General features: G+C 42.0%; 1 protein-coding gene across 36 annotated transcripts in view; it reads right to left on the bottom strand.

Moving 5' to 3' along the window:
- The window catches only part of NRXN3 (neurexin 3), a 1,571,803-nt gene that overhangs the window by 1,040,546 nt on the left and 512,816 nt on the right, over positions 1-18,441 (bottom strand). For all 36 annotated transcript variants that reach the window (XR_006705193.1, XR_006705194.1, XR_006705195.1 and 33 more), the window contains 2 exons: positions 15,950-16,388; positions 11,099-11,482 (listed from right to left, as the gene is read on the bottom strand). Coding sequence is in view for 33 of the 36 variants with exons in the window: in XM_045451709.1 (XP_045307665.1) it covers positions 11,099-11,482; positions 15,950-16,388 (823 nt within the window). In the remaining 3 variants the exon portion in view is untranslated. The remainder of the gene's footprint in view (positions 1-11,098; positions 11,483-15,949; positions 16,389-18,441) is intronic.

The following is an 18,441-nucleotide window of genomic DNA, read 5'->3' as shown; positions in this document are numbered from 1 at the left end:
CTCTAAATCAACTGCCAACATTTCAAATAAAATTTACCAATAAGACTAAATTACTGGAAATGGACTAAATGCTTTTCCTATAATGTCATAATTCTACTGCTTAGTAGGCCACAGGGACATAAACATATATCTTCACAAAATATGCACAGATACTGCCAGTGCCTATTTCTTTAAAAAAATTCAACCAAAAGGGAACTGAAATGAGGGGTTAAGAACATTACATTCCATTCCATCCTTTGGGCAATTCATTTCCTACCTGGAGGCCTCAGTTTCCTCACCTAAAACTGGGCGGGGGGGGGGGGGGGGGGGGCGGGGCGGATTGTTATGCCAGATAACATCTGAGCCTCTGGCAAGATAAATAGATCTATGACTCTTTAATACTCTCTCTGGTTTTCTTTGGGTCAATCCAGTTTCAGGTTTTGAGTTCCTGCCTTTTATTCATGATTGCTACAGGTGTGTTGTCTCTTCATGTTAATAACCCCAAATTGGGTTATAACAGAACCCATGAAAATATAGACACATCTGGGAAACTGGAGGGAAACTATATACATGTGACCTATGCACAGACACATCCACAATCCTCGGTATTAAATATCATTGCTGTAAAGTCCTAATGAAGAGACTAGAATAAAGAAAAATTAAAAATCTGATTTCCCTATCTCTAAGGAAAGAATCTTTTGGCTTAATATCAAACATGCCCACTTTTATAAGAGTAAAAGAAACTACAATTCATTTTTTTTCATCAAATCTATGCCAGAGTATGAGATAATCACAGTTGTCAACAACAGATCATTTTAACCTAGTTCTTCAAAATCTAGGATTATACTAGAGTCAGGTCTTGATTCCAAGTACAAACCATTTAAAGAATGGAGAAGAGCAGGCTTTGGTATGTTTTCCTTCCGGCACAACCCCCCTTCCGACTTTTAACTTCTAGCCTGTATTGTTATGCTTAAACACAAAAATCCCATCTAGATTATTTCTACAACAGAAGGAAAAAACAGGATAAGAACACCAGCCATATAATTTTTTTTCCATTCTTGAATTGCTGAACTCCAAATTCAGAAAGGGGTATGTTGGCTTATCTATGTAAGTACATCATACATTTTGGTTTGTAACAGAGGTTCCCAACAAGCCAATTAAGCAGCCACTGTGGATATTCTCAGTGGTAAATCTAAAAACTGAGGCACAGAGTTAGGCACATATATTCAGAGTGGGACCAGCGTATGTAGGGGACTACTAGCTACCTCCTCCCCTCTCCTCCCAAGCATCTCTAGCTGATTTGAGATGGCTGAGTAGAACAGGAAAGAAAGAATAACTTTTGTGGCCAAACTCTTGTTCTAATCAAGTCTTGAACACTCTTTAGCTACTGTACAATTAAGTCCTATTGATACTTCCCCTTAAATATCTATTGGATGTGCCCCCCAAACGCAACCTCCATTCCCTCTACCTCACTTAGGGCTCTTATATCTCATTCCCGAATTAATGCAAATGCAAACAGAACTAATGCACACTAGTCTGTTGGCTCCTGTCTCCCACATCCCATCCTGTTCTCACATTGCTAAAAATAGCATGCCTCCTGTAAGAGAAGGTCCAAACTTGTCGGGAGAGTGAACAAAGTGCTTCACAACTGGCCATGCCACCCCTCCAGCCACACCTTGTAAAATATCCCCTCAAATTCCTCTCCTACTTCCCAAGCTTTAGATTCCATACACCAGGAAAACTTCCTATTTACCAAAGTCCCCTTCACATATCTGCTTCCTCTGCCTGGAATACTTTCAACTGCCTGGTCTACCTGGGAGAGACCCACTACTTTACCAAGCCTCAGCTCTAGTGTCACCTAATTTGTGATGCTGTCCATGATACTTCCACCTGGAATTTATGTCTCACCTTCCTCAGATATCAGAATTTATTAGAATGTTTATGAGGAGAGACATGATCAATGCTTTTGTATCCTGAGGGCTCAACACGGCTTCTGGCACATAGTGCTAAATAGGTGCTTTGGAATGAATGAATCGAGCCCTTAATTTCTTCAACCAGAAAATGAGGATAATAATATGCAGCCTGCAGAGTGGATGTGAGGGTTAAATGGCCCAGTGTATATTAAGAATTTAACACAGAGCAGGCGCACAATTTCTCTCAATAAACAGTAGATCTCTTAACTTTCCTTTCCTCTTAATCTGACTGGAGCAAGGAAGAATTCATCTATCTATGAAAAGATACACAAAGCCAGAGATGTTGGAAAAAGCTATGATAATCCCTCTGTGTGCATTTTAAAGCACTTGTTTCTCCTAATTCAGCAGCATCTCAATTTATTGCACCCATCAGGCAGATGTCTGCTAGCAGTTAAGAAGCTTTTAGCAAAGGCAGTGATAAAGGTATACAGCAGCAATATAAATGGCCACCATGTCCGTGCATTGGACAGAACCACAGCCCACAGCAGGTATGAAACGGTTCTAAGCAGCTGTCATGTGCTGCCCCAAAGTTCTGACCCTCATATTTTCAGGCTGAACATAGGCTTAGCTATAAATTTTTCAAGGATGTACAAAATCCCCAACCAGTTCTGAGACCTTTGAGCTTCAAGACTCCAGAATAGCCAGAATTCCCTTCCCTTACTCTCTTTCAGGTTACAGGGGCAGCTTTGATCAGGAGAATCTCAGACCCTAACCTGGTAGAATAACACTTAGGAAGGGTTCATGCACTATGGTACAATTTCTTGGGATCATACAATCTTCAGCCTGTGGGAAGGAAAACATAGAAAACAGGAAAAGGAAAACAAAGAGGCTAAGTCTGAGCACTGCTACAGTGGTCACCAGAGATACAACTGTATAATCTAAGCACCAACAGATAAGAAAAAGTGAGGACATGTCAGTTGATGTTAATGAACTGTATAATTTTTTATTTTTTTTAATATGAAATTCATTGTCCAATTGGTTTCCATACAACACCCAGTGCTCATCCCAACAGGTGCCGTCCTCAATGCCCATCACCCACTTTCCCCTCCCTCCCACCCCCCATCAACCTTTAGTTTATACTCAGTTTTTAAGAATCTCTTATAGTTTTGCCTCCCTCCCTCTCCAGCTTTTTTCCCCTTCCCCTCCCCCATGGTCTTCTGTTAAGTTTCTCAGGATCCACATAAGGGTGAAAACATACGGTATCTGTCTTTCTCTGCATGACTTATTTCACTTAGCATAACACTCTCCAGTTCCATCCACGTTGCTACCAAAGGCCATATTTCATTCTTTCTCATTGCCAAGTAGTATTCCATTGTGTATATAAACCACATCTTCTTTATCTATTCATCAGTTGATGGACATTTAGGCTCTTTCCATAATTTGGCTACTGTTGAAAGTCCTGCTATAAACATTGGGGTACAAGTGCCCCTATGCATCAGCACTCCTGTATCCTTTGGGTAAATTCCTAGCAGTGCTATTGCTGGGTCAGAGGGTAGATCTACTTTTAATTTTTTGAGGAACCTCCACACTGTTTTCCAGAGTAGCTGCACCAGTTTGCAATCCCACCAACAGTGCAAGAGGGTTCCCGTTTCCCCACATCCTCTCCAGCATCTATAGTCTCCTGATTTGTTCATTTTAGCCACTCTGACTGGTGTGAAGTGATATCTCAGTGTGGTTTTGATTTGTATTTCCCTGATGAGGAGTGACGTTGAGCATCTTTTCATGTGCCTGTTGGCCATCTGGATGTCTTCTTTAGAGAAGTGTCTATTCATGTCTTCTGCCCATTTCTTCACTGGATTATTTCTTTTGAGAGAGAAAGTGTATGCACACGTGTACACAAGCAGAGGAGGGGCAGAGAGAGAGAGAGAGAGAGAGAGAGAGAGAGAGAGAATCCCAAGATGGCTCTGTGCTGTCAGCACAGAGCCCAACGTGTAGCTCGAACTCATGAACCACAAGATCCTGACCTGAGATCAAGAGTCAGACACTTAACCAACTGAGCCACCCAGGCACCTCATGAATTGCATATTTCTTGAGAAGCCACTTTCTCTGATAAATATCATTACCCACCAAAAGGGGTAAAAACTGGACCAAAAAGGTGACAGCCTTTAAATGTTCTTAAAAAATCCAAGGTTCTATTCATGAATCCATCAATTAAAACCTATGTATCACGGGCCTGAAGTATTCCCGGTACACCAAGGTATTACTTTTCATAGATTAAAGAATCCAAGAACTTCACTGCAGTGCTGATGTAACTAAACCCAGCCTCCTAACTTAGACAGTTATGCAGCCTGTAACAAAACAAGGACTTGCATTCCTATTCTGCCCTTCACTCACCTTTACCCCTCTACTCAGGATAAGGAAAGATACTGCCAAGCCGATGACATTTGAGAATCACAGAGTTTTAGAATTGGAAGGGCCCTGAGAGAGCATGAAACACAACTGCCTCATTTTATTTTTGCAGAACAGAGAGGCCAGAGTATCCAAGTAAGAACCTCAAGGTCACACATCTAAATAAAGGGCCTGGGTATCCCTGGGGAATGGGAGCAGATCCTCGATGGCACTGGAACCTATAAAAGCAACCAACATTATTATGTTTGACCTTAGAAGTCAGGGCTTCTGTTATTCCTACACCAGTGTTAGTGTGAGTAGACCCCAGTGGATCCAGAACCAGTTATAAAGTGATATATTGTGCTAAACATATTTTGATTTCTAATTGCCATCTTTTCTTCCCTATGATTATTCTCTGAATTACTGCCATTGGTAGATTGCATTACAATTTGCAGACTACTTCTCCAGCCCCTCCACTAGACTATGAGTTCATGAAGGACAGAAACCATGTCTCCTACAAAACTTAATCCTCACAACTTAGCTCACCAAGCCTGGTACAGAGAAGAGACAGATGCCTACTTGTGGAACCGCTATGTTAATGTTGAAGTTCTTTCCAAAGAAGTATCATAGCTTCACTTCCTACAATTTGGGGAACCAAGAGCCACTGAAACTAAAGATACTTAATACAGGAAAATATTGAATATATAAATATTTTAAGAATATAATACTCGGAAAAAGGCAGAAAATGATTTTGAGCTTTTCATAACCATCTGACATGCTATCTAGCTGTACAAAAAAGAGATTAGTGTAGACTGACCTAAGATGATGGTGGTGGAGAGGGAGAGAGGTGAACAGATGAGGACGGGTTTAAATAAGAGGTCTACCTGAAACTGCTATGAAAGATTTAAAAAAGTGGGAGAAAAATCAAGGAAAATGCCAAAGACAATGGTAATGCCAAAGACAATGGTGATGCCATTTACTGAGACAGAAGGTGGTGGGGGAAGAGTCTTAACACTGGGAGGAGGGACTCAAAATTTATTTTTCAATGTTATGATTAAGATACCTATCAGAAATCTAAATGGATATCTCAAGCAAGCAACCGGATACAGAAATCTGGGATTCCAGAGACTGCCAAGCTAGAGATCTGCCAAGCTAGTTGATTTGGGAGTCAACAACATGTAGATGACCTTTGACACCATGGCAATGGATGAGGACACCAAAGGGAGTATGCAGACTAACACGAGGCCCAGGAATGAAGACTGAGGTCTTCCAACATTTCCTAACCACAATAGTATGTGTACAGCACAGTGCTAGAGACTGGGGGAGGTGGGCAACAAAAATATGTAATGCATCATTTTCCCTCCCTTAGTGACCTTACAATCTGACCTCTCTCAGATATACAGGAAGGAAAGGTTGCTCAATGCAATGGAAAGTACAAGAGATTAAAAGTCAGGAATCATGAATTTCAACCATTCTACAGCTACTCCAAGTTAAAGTGATGTTAACCTCTCAGAGTTTCCAATTCCTCACCTACTGAAATAAAGATTAGGAACAGAAACATCAACAGCACCTGCCAACTCTATTTCTGAGGTCAAAATTTCCATGTGGCATCCAAATGACACATTCCAGTGTCATCTAAGGGTGGGAACTCACCCTTCCCAGGCAGAACACACTGCTGCTACTCCAGAGGCACACAGCAGCATTCAGAGAGCTGGCTGAAAGGGAAGTCCCTAGGCTGCAAGGGAGAGCAGCTGCTGTCTGCACTCTTTTCCTGTTGGAACAAGAGTCACTTAAGAAAACTCAAAATATCTGTATTCTTGGTTTTCATCTGGTGTTTATATAAGATGAATGGAATCCCAGGAACCAGTGAGAAGAGCAGATTTACCCTCTCATCACATTCTCTTCGTTGTGCAAATTATTATTTTCAAAGGCATCCGATTTCCATGATTCCGGATAATATTTCTTTTTGTCAGACAGAAGCAGCTCCACATGGCTGGATATCTGTCACAGGATATGGCCTTATGGGTCAGAATATGCTGAGCTTAGCCAAGAAAGAGCACTAGCAAAATGGTGCAGTAATATCTTATTTACACACACACACACACATACACATACATACACACACACACACACACACACACACACACACACACACACACACCCGTGATCCTTCATATCTATTCTAGGGGACCACCCACCTAAACAGAGCTGATTGATATAAGGAAAGACAGATAAACCAAACTGGGCCAGTTTCCCTTTCTGGAAAATGTTAAATGCTGGATAGAAAAATCCAGTACCTGGAGGCCAGGAGACATGCGTCACTTGAATCGCAGTGCCTTAGGGTCCCTAGAGCTGTTCTGCTTCCTTTTTAAAAATGTAGTTAGTGAGATCTTCATTTGATCAATACCTCTCTAGGTAATCATGCAGTAAATCCTCTTCCTTGACTGTTAGCCATAGTAGATTCTGTAGCTTGCAACCAAGAAAACCTTACCAAGAAAGTATTAGTCTCTCCACTTTACAGATAAAGAAACTGAGACTTAGAAGAATTAAGAGAGAAGTTTTTTGTACATCACCTAGCTAGTAAGTGACAGAATCAGCACAGAAACCAGGTCTATGTGACTCCAAAATTCATGCCATTAACCACTAGACCACCCTAACTCTAAGTGCTATTCTGTAGGTTACTTTTCTTGTCATGGGAATGGACTCATGCTGAATCCTACTTTCTCGCTTGCTAAATAAATGATGGCATACTTTCAGAAAAAGTCATTCAGGGAGGAAGACAGAATCTGCAGTGGCGTCATAAATTGAAGCTTGATGGTCCACAAAAAAATCAAATCCATAATCTTTGCTATGTACGCTTGGCTCCCACAGACTGAACTAAACAGTCTGGCCACACTGACAAGGAGAAGATGGCTTGGTTGTCTCACATCAGCTGATCATATCTTCCTAAGATAGACAAGCTGGAACGTTTCCTCTGTACAACAGGGCTTTACAGGAGGGCAGGTGGTCCTACAGTAGATTAGAGCATTTCAACCAAACTGACTGGCAAGAAGCAACCAAAACAAGGCTTTGCTTTCTAGGTCAGAGAGACAGGCGTCTCCCACAACACTATGAAAAACAAACCCAAATAGATACAGCTGAACAACTGGGAAGGGAAGATAGATCTACATCTTCACAGAATAGTACCAGATCATCCTGGCAAAATCTAAATACGACATCAAGCCAGTTGTTAAATGTCAAGATTTAGAGTTGCTATCTTCACAGGCAGTAGAAGCATTCTTATGAGGGTACAAGCAAGAGTCATCCATTTTTACTAGAAGAGAAAGATACTCCTCAAAATTAACCTTAATCTCATATATTTATATATTTCCTAGGTTCCCTGCCTTATTCCCTTATCTTTGGAGGATAGCTTTGATCTGGGAGTTGCCCTATAGACTGATCTGTTTGCTCACTTTGCTTGAGTTCTTGGGCTATTTGGATCTAGTGTCTGACCCAGGCTATCCCCAACTCTGTTCTTATTCTACCAATTCTAGTATTCCACCTATGCTTTCTTCATTCTATATTAACAAATGCCTCTCTAACCCTACCATTCCTATTGTGGGACCAGTGATACCAAAGGACTGACCCTACAGCAAAATCCAAGTACAGGACACTCCAATTTGGGCCAGATAGGACACACTGCCTTAGAAATTGTCTCAGTCTCATCACATTTCCTACAAATGACCAATTCTAAGCTTCTGGTTAATGTTCAAAGAAAAATATTAGAGGGAAAATAGTAAACTGAGTGATGGGGTCATGGTGTGTGAGGCAGCATTCCTGGATCCAAAGGGGATCATGCTCCTTACATAAAAAATGTTGACAAGTTTTTGGTGTTTTTTTTTTTTTCCTTCACCACTCTTCAGAAATGCCTACAGGGCCATAGGCAGAGAAAGACCATAGTTTTGCTAGAAATAGGAGACAAAAAGATCCAAGAAATCTTGAATCCTCTTTTCCCAATCATCACTCCCCTACATAGACATGGCCTCTCCCATCCGTTTGCCCTACTGTTCCCCTGTAGACATATGGCATAACATCTACCACATGTTAGGACATTTACTGCATTCCCCTTTGTTTCCCAGGAAGGACTATACACCCCTTCATCAACATCAGGGGCTATGTCAATGTCTTTGCATTTCCAGCATCTAATACAGTGCCTGGAATATGCTAGGGTTTCAATACATGTCTACATCATGTATAAAAATGAATAAAAGATACTCAAAGTATCTCCACTGAGAAATCAGTTTCAATAAAGAAAAACAATGTCATTGGAAAACTCTATTTTCTCTGCTAGCAAGTAGAGTCCTACCATTTTTACACTCCACTGATTCACTCTGAACACGGTGTCAGGAACAATACAGGGCCAAAAAACAATTAGCAGGGGAACAAAACAATCGGTTGAACCGTCTGGGATTTGAGCGATGTATAGATCAAATGTCTTAAATTTGCTATGCTCCTTCTCATTTGGCTAGAATGGATGACTTGGCTGCACTGTACCAGGAATAATTGTCCCTCATATATCCCCAATCAGCTGCCTCTTAATGACTAGTCCAAAGTGACAACGTAAAAGGTGCAGTGACTTTCACCGTACTTGGCAAAACTTGGACCAACTCCCATTTATATACCCTTGGAATAGGTGAGCTCAGAGACACCTTGCACCGCTGGCTACAGGAAATCCTCCTGTCTTCAGCAGTCACAAGGTCCTTGAATTGGGAAGAGACCTGAGGGGAGAAGTAGATGTCTGAAGCGATCTTTGGTTCTTATACTACTTTCCATGGTGGTGGAAGATCTATAACAACGTGGCTTGCACCAAAACTGTCTTACTCATCTCAGATGTCAAATGACCTTTCTATTGACCTAAACCAATACCAGGGTAGTCCAGCTTCCAAACAGATTTGGCAGAAAGTCTAGGAATTTGACAGACTGACCCGCCCCATACAGCTGCTTCCTCATCTTAGCTCAAATTCTGCTTGTTGTAGCTTTGAAAATTCAGTGACTGAATTTACATCCCCTAAGCTCCAAATAAGCTCTCTCTTCCTCCTTCACCCCAGTGCTCTGCGTCCTATTTTTGATCCAGCTGTAAAAAAGATCTGCAGTTCTTTTGAAATACCCCTCATCTAATAATATAATTAACCTCACAAAAACCACGCCTTGAAAACATCTTTGCCTCATCATCCAGCCCCTGTTCCTGGATTGTTCCAGGATTCATCCTCATCATCAGACTTGTGATACTGGATAATTCTGGCCACCAGTAGTCTTGAGGGATGAGACACTGCATGTCCCTCCTCAAGAAAGTCTTCTCTTCTCTGAATCTCCATATCCTCCCAGTCTGGTCCACAAATAGAATCCATGATGCTGGCCTGTATCATTTTATTACTCTTCTTGTATAGATGTCTCAACTCCTCAGATAAATAAATGATAAAGTTCTTGAAAGCAGGAACTATGTCTGTTATAGATGCAGTATCCTTAAAGCCCTTGGATGCTTAAAGCTATGCCCTCAGCAAATACTTGATAACTACAGAAACTATCCTTTCATATAAAATAGAGTTTGACAACCTATGGACAGCCAGCTTGAGTCCATAAGCTTGGCATATAAAAGAATAAAACAAGCTGGAATTGGACACTGCTTAAAGACCAGAATCTCCGTGTCTTGATTCCGTTTCTTTTTACCTTCATCTCTACCCTTCACCCAAGCTGCAAAGTCAGTGTAGATGTAAGATGCTAAAGTGGTGAATGCAAAGGATTGCTCCCAGCACCCTGGCCTGTTTGCTTCCTTCCTCTTCACCTTCACCTACCTCTTATGCCCTTCCTCCCACGTCATGCCACACTCTAGTCCTTTCTGGACTTCGTTCAGTTCCTCAACTGTGCCATGGTTTCTTATCTCTGTCCCTTGGCACATTCTGTCTTTCTTGTCTAAGACACATGCCTTCCTCCAACCTCTTTGCAAAGCTAACTCCTAGTCATATTTCAAGTCTCAGATTGCATATTTCTTCCTGGCATCAGCTTTCTATGAATCCCTACAGGATGGTGGCTCCCCCTGCAGAGGCCTCCCAAACTTCTATTTTCCCTTGAGTGATGTTTAGAACAATAATGATGATGGTTACAATCACCAATACTTACTAAGTCACTGTCTGGGAAACTACTCGCTCACTTAATCATCACCATATATTGTGAGGTAGGTGCCTGATTATCCCTATTTTACAGATGAGGAAATCAAGTCTGAAAGATACCAGTTATCTTGATAAAGTTCATAGCACCCCATAAAGGTCAGATTTCTCACCCAGTCTGGCTCCAGAGTTCATGTTCTTAACCAATACATCCTGCTGCCTCTTACATGTTTGTAATTATTTCTTTAATGACTAAATACTCCCAGAGGCAGCAACTCCATGAGAAAAGGCCTGGATCTACCTTCTTCTACAGTGTATTTTTAAAGCCTAGTCCAAGAACCAGCATGGAGAAAGCTCCAAAAAGCTAGATTGCTAGTGTATCCAGAAACCTAAAAGAGAAGTATGTGCCCACTCTACATAGAAGATGTCTCATATTTAATTGAAAAAGGACCATGATCTTGGTAATACTTATTCTGAAGTTTCCCTTTCTGGGATCCAATCCTAGTTAAACAAATTCAATCATCCAGAATCAGAAAGGGTATAATCTGGGAAGCAGCGAACAAAAGGAAATGCTTCTCTAAAACAAAGAAAGCATGGGTAGTTCCATCGAGGGACACAACTGCCATCCACCGCCCCCACTCGGACCCTGCATGCCACCCATGAGGGCCAACTCACCCCTTTCACAGGTCCTTCCCCAGTAGCCTGTGCCGGTGCAGTCGCAGATGAAGCGGTTCCAGCCGTCCTTGCACACAGCATTGTTCTTGCAGGGGTAGCTGTCACACTGCTTAGCGCTCATCCGTGAACAGGAGGACTTGACGCCCGCAGCGTTCTGCATCTCCGCCAGCTGCCGGATGTTCTTGCTGCGCCCATCGATGAACAGGTCACGGATGCAGCCCACATAGCCGTAGTTGAGCATGGCAGTCCAGAGCTCAGTGGGGAGGATGAGGCCAGCACGGTTCTCTGGCAGCCCGCCCAGGTACATGTCCCCCTCCAGGTCCAGGATCTCACTCTCCCCGCTGGCAGTGAATGGCGTGCGCCTGCTGTTCACTGATATGGTACCTGGGATGGGAGGACAGAAACAGAGTGAGCTAACAGCCCTCTCGGCATCTCAGGTCAGGCTGCCAGTCAATGAGCCAAATGACAGAAGACCAGTAGGTGAGTTCAGAGACCAGTGTTGCCTGGTCAGGTGGGAACAATACAAGCAAGGGAGTCAAATGCTTCAAGACAGTAGAAAGGATAACGTAGGCCATTTGGTTCCAGTCTTCGCCACTAAGACAATCTCACTGACAGGAGGATTCAGGACCATCTCAGTCAACTAACACCTAACGTGGTATCTTTTCTCTACAGAGTCTTGGCTGAAAGGTCACATACCATACAGGTTGAGAGCAGCACGGCGGATGCCTGAGTTTAAACCCCAGCTCTACCATGTACTAGCTGTGTAACCCTGAAGAAGTGATTTCACCTCCGGAGGCCTTAACATCCTCATCTGTAAAATGGGAAAATAATTGTCCCCACCTCACAGACTGGTGTGACAATTGAATGAGTTGATATATATAAAGTGCCCCTGTGTGTCTGGGACAGAGTAAGGACTCTGGAAGTACTTGAGTCTTTATCACTCGCTTGCCATCCGCAAAGGATGGAACCCTCCATGCACTGATACCCTCCACACTAGCATTAGCTACCAGCCCTGCCAGTGAATATCTGGAGCATTGCCTTTGAGAACTTTTACCTGGGACATGTTTGTTTATTCATTTAACAAATATGTATTGCCCACCTGTGTGTTTCTGGCATTCTTGTAGGCACAGAGATGAACTTGACAGGTATGTCTCTGTCCTTCTAGTGCATACAGTCCAGAGCAGAGGACAGAAGGTAAATACATCACTCAACAAACAGGAGAAATTAGGTAATAGTAGGTACTAGGAGGAGAGCTAAGTGGGCACTGGGGTAGCAGCCTATGGGGTCTAATTTAAAACGTATTGTGAGCGGGGTGCCTGGGTGGCACAGTCGGGTGAGCATCCAACTTCGGCTCAGGTCATGATCTCGCAGTCTGTGAGTTCGAGCCCCGCGTTGGGCTCTGTGCTGACAGCTCAAAGCCTGGAGCCTGCTTTGGATTCTGTGTCTCCCTCTCTCTCTGCCCCTCCCCTGCTCATGCTCTGCCTCTGTCAAAAATAAACAAACATTAAAAAACTTTTTTAGATAAAAAAAATAAAACGTATTGTCAGCGAAGGCCTCTCTGGCAGGTGATAGGTATGCTGAAACCACAATATTGAAATGGACCCAACCTTAACAAGTCTAGGGGAAGAATATGCCAGGCAGGGGAAATGGTACCTGCAAAGGCCATGAGGTAAGCCAGAGTACGGCTAGGGTTGAAGGGCACAAGGGGTGAGCAGGAGATGAAATCAGAGAGGCAGACCAAACACAGTAGCAGGAGGGTCGGGGATCCATCAACGTGACTGTAGAAGGTACATACATACAGCCTGGCCTGGGAACTCGGACCTGGCATTCTGCTCCTAAGTGACCTTCTGACCCCAGCCAGTCCCTGAGCCACTTTACAGCCCAGTTTCCTAAACTATACAATCAAGGTGATATCTAAACATGCCAGAAATTGTAAAAACTTTAGTATTCTTAAAGTGCTTTATTGGTACCAGGATAAGTAGGCCGGCCATCCATCAGCTAGCCTTCACTTCTGAGTCTCAATCCCCTGGGCTACCAAGGGGAGAGTCTGAAGGGCCGAAAAGATCAAATAAGATCAAGAATGAGAAGTACACTCCAGGTTACAAAGCCAGCATAATAGGCCTCTGGGTGGGTTACACCAACAGCAATTTCCTCTACTCCATCCTAGAAGTTTTCTCCTGGAAAAATCGGATTTGTGTTTCTGGGTTTTGTTTGTTTGTTTTTAATCTTTTAGAAACCTATGGAACAATAATTACGTCCTGGCCACCATTTTAAGTACTGCATGTGCTTTTCTGGACTTGATCCTCACAACAATCCAGCAAGGTAGGAGTTAATATGTACGCTCTTTCACAAATGAGGAAGTTGAGGTTTGCATCTCCTGTTCTCTTGAGCTACTTGCTTTCTCTACCCTCCACAAGCCCACAGAGCTGCTTGATCCTGAACCTGGAGGAACAGTTATTGATAAACAAGGACAGCATCAGACCCAATTTAAATGCTGGAGCCATAAATACATCCTGAGGAAAATCTGTCCTCTGAGTGAGTGACCACAACTGTTTTGAATGCACATAATTCAGTTTCAAGAATCAGTCTCCTAACTGGGGAGTGATCATAATACTTTTCCCACGTCATTCTTCGGGATGAACAGGGAAGGAGGCACCACACTCGCAAATACAGATGTTTTCATAACTATTCATTTTGGAACAGGTTCATAACTAAAAACATACCAGAAAACACTCTCACGAAGAAATGAAGTTTAATAGATCATATTAAAATTTTATGTTATGCTGCTTTCATGGGACAATTATTTGTTTACTCAGTAAACTATTATAGGCTTTGATCAAATTTATCAGTATTGGCCAATTCTATGGCTCCCAGAAAAGAAATTCAATGTTTCTGAAATCCAGATATATTTGTCAGATAGCTCCACTGATGGATCTAACAAAATAACTACATCACTGGAAAAGCAATTAGTGCTGGGAATAAACAGAAGTAAACATATGGCAAGCTTAGGTGTTCTCACCTGCCTGTGACACAGATAAGTAACCTTTAAGCTATGTCAGGTCTAGATTAACCAATCATGACACCCATCAACCATAGAACTCCAGAGACCCAGAACACATAGTCCTGAAACAAAGAGAAGTGTTTCCCTTATAATTTTAATTTTTTTTAAGTTTATTTATTTATTTCTTTTGAGAGACAGACAGACAGACAGCATGAGTGGGGGCAGGAGCAGAAAGAGAGGGAGACAGAGAATGCCAAGCAGGCTCCACACTGTCGGCATGGATCCCAACACACAGGGCTCGGACTCATGCAACCATGAGATCATGACACCAGACAAAACCAAGTCGGATGCTCAACCGACTGAGCCACCCAGGCACCCCTCCCTTATAATTTTAGGATAGTTTTTTTGCTCTGCCCCTGCTGACGTTTTATGGATAAATTTAGAAAGAGAGAGAAAAAGATCTTCCCTCCAGAGAAATTAGTTTTTTTGTGTCTTTTTCTGTTAAAAAAGCACAAACTGTTCATTCTTACTCAACAAGTACATTTAATTTGAAGCCTCTTGGTTCTGATTAGATTTCAGACAATCAATAAAGCATCCTGCTGGGCACTAAACCATCCAGGGCTGCAATCTGCCACCCGTCTGCCCTCTGAATGGAACCCATCCAGCTCCTCCTAAGGGTAATATTGCTCATCTCTGTCATCTCTCTGGCTAGGGAATTATACAGAAAAGCTCATTCCTCGCTGCAGCCTTTTGAGGGAATCTATTGTTTTCTATTATTGGCCAAGTGTGCCTACAAAAAAATTCCCAGATGAAAGACTTTCTGTGTTTACAAGGAGGGAGAATCCTTAAAAATACAGCAAATATAGCCAAGACCCTTCCTGAGTATAATTCTCTAAATGGAGAATCAGGAAATAAGTGTGAAATCCAAATGCTCTAGTTACCACTCCGGGTGAAATGTCCTTTATGGTGGCACAGAATGTGACCTTCATTGCCACATGGTCCATAGAAAGCTATGCAAACTGTTCAGGTATTCAAAAGCTCCAGACTCTCTATATGCGTGTGTGTGTGTGTGTGTGTGTGTGTGTGTGTCTGTGTGTGTGTGTGTGTGTGTGTGTTTTCCCTCCCTCTCTTTGTTACAATTCCACAGTAGCTATGTACTGCCTGGGGCTAGCTTGTTTGATCTGCGGCTGCAGAAACAAACAAAGCCATTTAAACCAAATGTAAAAGGTTATGAAGAGGAAGGGAGAGTTAGTGAGGTCTGAGCAAAGAGTGAAATATAGGCTCTCACACCAAAGGAAGGGTTTAAATTGAACATGACTTCAGGAAAAATCAATTTGCTTTTTCCTTTCTTGTCTTAATTTCTCCCTGCAACATGACTCTTGCCAATTATTGAAGGGTATATCGTTGCATAAACTCTCACACAGTGAGGCTTATCCTACAGAGTAATCACATAATGCAGCATCTGTGATGTCACAATCGGTTTCCATGGTGATGAGAAAAAGGAGAAGAAGAAAAGGAGGGGGAAAAAAAAACATCACACCAGTGACATGACAGTCTCTTTGGTAGCAGTGGAAATGCTACTTGTAAAATCATCCTTGGCTCCAGGGTCTTGAAGCTCTCACAGAGACAGCTGTGTGGTGAGTGACAAGGGAGAGAGGAAGGGACGAGACAGATAACTTGTTCAGAAACATAATCTTACAACAACCATTAAAGAGAACAGCAAGAGTCAACATGCATGCAAGCACAAACATAAAATAAAAATTGTAAAATACAAAAAATACAAAGCCATGAAACAGACTAAGATGCTGCAGTTTTCCTCTTTTCCAAGTCACAATCCCACCTTCTCCTACCTGATCTGCCATCTCGCTGAATGTCCACATGGTACCATTCCCCATCGTTGGCTTTCTTCTGAGTGGCCTTCACTTTGATGGTGCCTGAGCCCATGTCAAGCAGCAGGTAGAGGTTGCCATCGAGGAGTTCCACAGCAAAGAAGTCCACCTTGGTGTTCTTCTGGCTCCGAGCATCCTTCCTCTCTTGGGGCTTGCCGTGAGTGAAGAGGATCAGGCCGTTGGGCTCAGTGGTGCGGAAGTCAAAGGAGATGGAACCCATGCGTTTGGTGTTCCACTTGGGCAAACTGATGTACGCCTCTGGGGTCTCGAAGTTGATGGGGTCCAGCGTGGCCACATTCTCACACTTGAATACAACTTCCCCATAGATCTTCATCTTGGTGTCCCCAATCCGGGCCAGGCGAGACAGCTCCAGACGGATGTCATTATTCTTATAAACAACCTGTCAAAAGCCAAACAAGTGCCATATGAATCAATCTTGCAAACAGTTACCATCCACTGTTCACTGGGCACCTGGGTAAAAGGCCCAAGAAAGGACTTCAGGATACAATATGTCTCAAACAATATGAGAAACATGAGATACAGCATGTGAAAAAGCAACTGAAGAGACTTCTGGGATACACATAAGCCTTGAATAAGCCCCCACATTTCCATTTTATTACTTTTGTGTTGTCTCCTTCTGGTCAATTTTTTGTGATATCAGAAAGTTATATGATATAAGCTTGCAAGTAGAAATCAATAGAGTATGAGTTGCACAAATACTAATACTTAAATACAAAGATATTTGCTGAAGTGTAGTAAAAGACCAGAAACAACCTGAATGGCCATCAATAACAACAGACTGGCATATCCTGATGATGGACAATTATGCAGTCCTTAAAAACAAGGTAGTTCTCTGGGACCTCTTGGGTGGCTCAGTCAGTTAAGTGTCCGACTCTTGATCTTGGCACAGGTCATTATCTCACGGTCGTGGGCGAGCCTTGCACCGATTCTGTCTCTCCTTCTGCCTTTTCCCCTCCTCTCTTTCTCAAAAATAAAAAAAAATTAATAATAATAAACAAAAATCAAGGCAGTGCTCTGGTTTTGACATGATGCTCTCCAAGAAATATTGTTAAGTGAAATTAGCAAGGAGCATAAAAGAGTGTGTTCTACAGTATTGTGTTAAGAGTGTGTGTTTTTGATATGTGTTTATGCATATGGATATGCACATATATATGTGCACTATCATTGTGTTAAGTGTGTGTGTGTTCAATATAAAAACTATTATGCACTCATAAATGCATAAAACATCTTTGGAAGGAAACACAGAAAATTATAAAATTGTCACTGGTGAGTGGATCTGTCAGACTAATATTCAGGAATGGAGAGAGACTGACTTTTCACCGTACCGTATTGCATCGTTTCATTTTTTTTCACCATGGAGATGTGTTAAGAGTTGGTGGGGAATGAAATCTGTGTTTTGTGCACATTTTGTACACCCTCTATACACACAATGGTGGGAGAATGAAACACCCTACAATATTAAAAAAAAAAAAACTATTATGACTTTACAAATCTGGTGTAATCCACGTAAAAGCAGGGATTAATGCTATTTCCCAAAATTAGAATTTCAAAGAGGTGTTGTTGTTACTGGAACTGAATTTTGATTGCAGTGCCCTGGGATGGGTCTTGGTCCTGTGATCTCTAAGTAACATCACATTTACCCAATAAAGAAGAAAAAAAATTAAAGGGAAAGGGGCTAACATTGCAGTATTGATTATGGCAATCACGTTGCTATGTCCTTTACATTATCCTATTCAAATTCTAAGTCAGGATCCGGATTTAGGCTAAAGTCCTACATCTACTACCTACAAGCTGTGTGACCTTGGCAAAGTTGTTGAACTTACCTGGGTCTCTTTTCTCCTCCGAAAATGGGAATACAGGGGTAAATTATTTTTCAAGGATGAAATGAGTCAGTACATACATGTAAAGCACTTAGAATGGCACAGAGTAGGAACATAAAAATCTCAGGTACTTTGGTGGTAGTTGCTGTCGCTGTAAATCAAATTTCATCCTTTCCACAGTCTAAAAAAGGTTGTAACATCATCTTCATTTTCATTAAATATGGACTTAAGTACTAGAATAAGTCTTACAATTTATCTCAGTGATGAGAAGGTAATTAGATGGCTCATTCCAGTACATCATTTAATCTCTAACACCAGAACTGTTTCCCTTTTAATATATAACTAATGACAAAGAATTGAAAATGCCTCACATACTATATGACCTTGACAATGAACATAGCCATAGTCAATAACACTGCAAATAACAATGATACTAATATTTACTGAGCACCTACTGCCAGATACTATGTGAGGAGCTAAAGCCTATCATCCCATTAGATCCCAGTAACACCCATTTGAGATACCTACCATCATTCCCCTCTTTTTACAGATGGCAACAGATGTGGAAAGTAGTTAAGGAACCAGTTCACGGTCACAATAGCTGGTAACTGG

The sequence above is a fragment of the Leopardus geoffroyi genome, chromosome B3, assembly GCF_018350155.1.
Source record: "Leopardus geoffroyi isolate Oge1 chromosome B3, O.geoffroyi_Oge1_pat1.0, whole genome shotgun sequence".
NCBI lineage: Eukaryota > Metazoa > Chordata > Mammalia > Carnivora > Felidae > Leopardus > Leopardus geoffroyi.
This window is presented reverse-complemented; position numbering and strand designations above follow the sequence as displayed.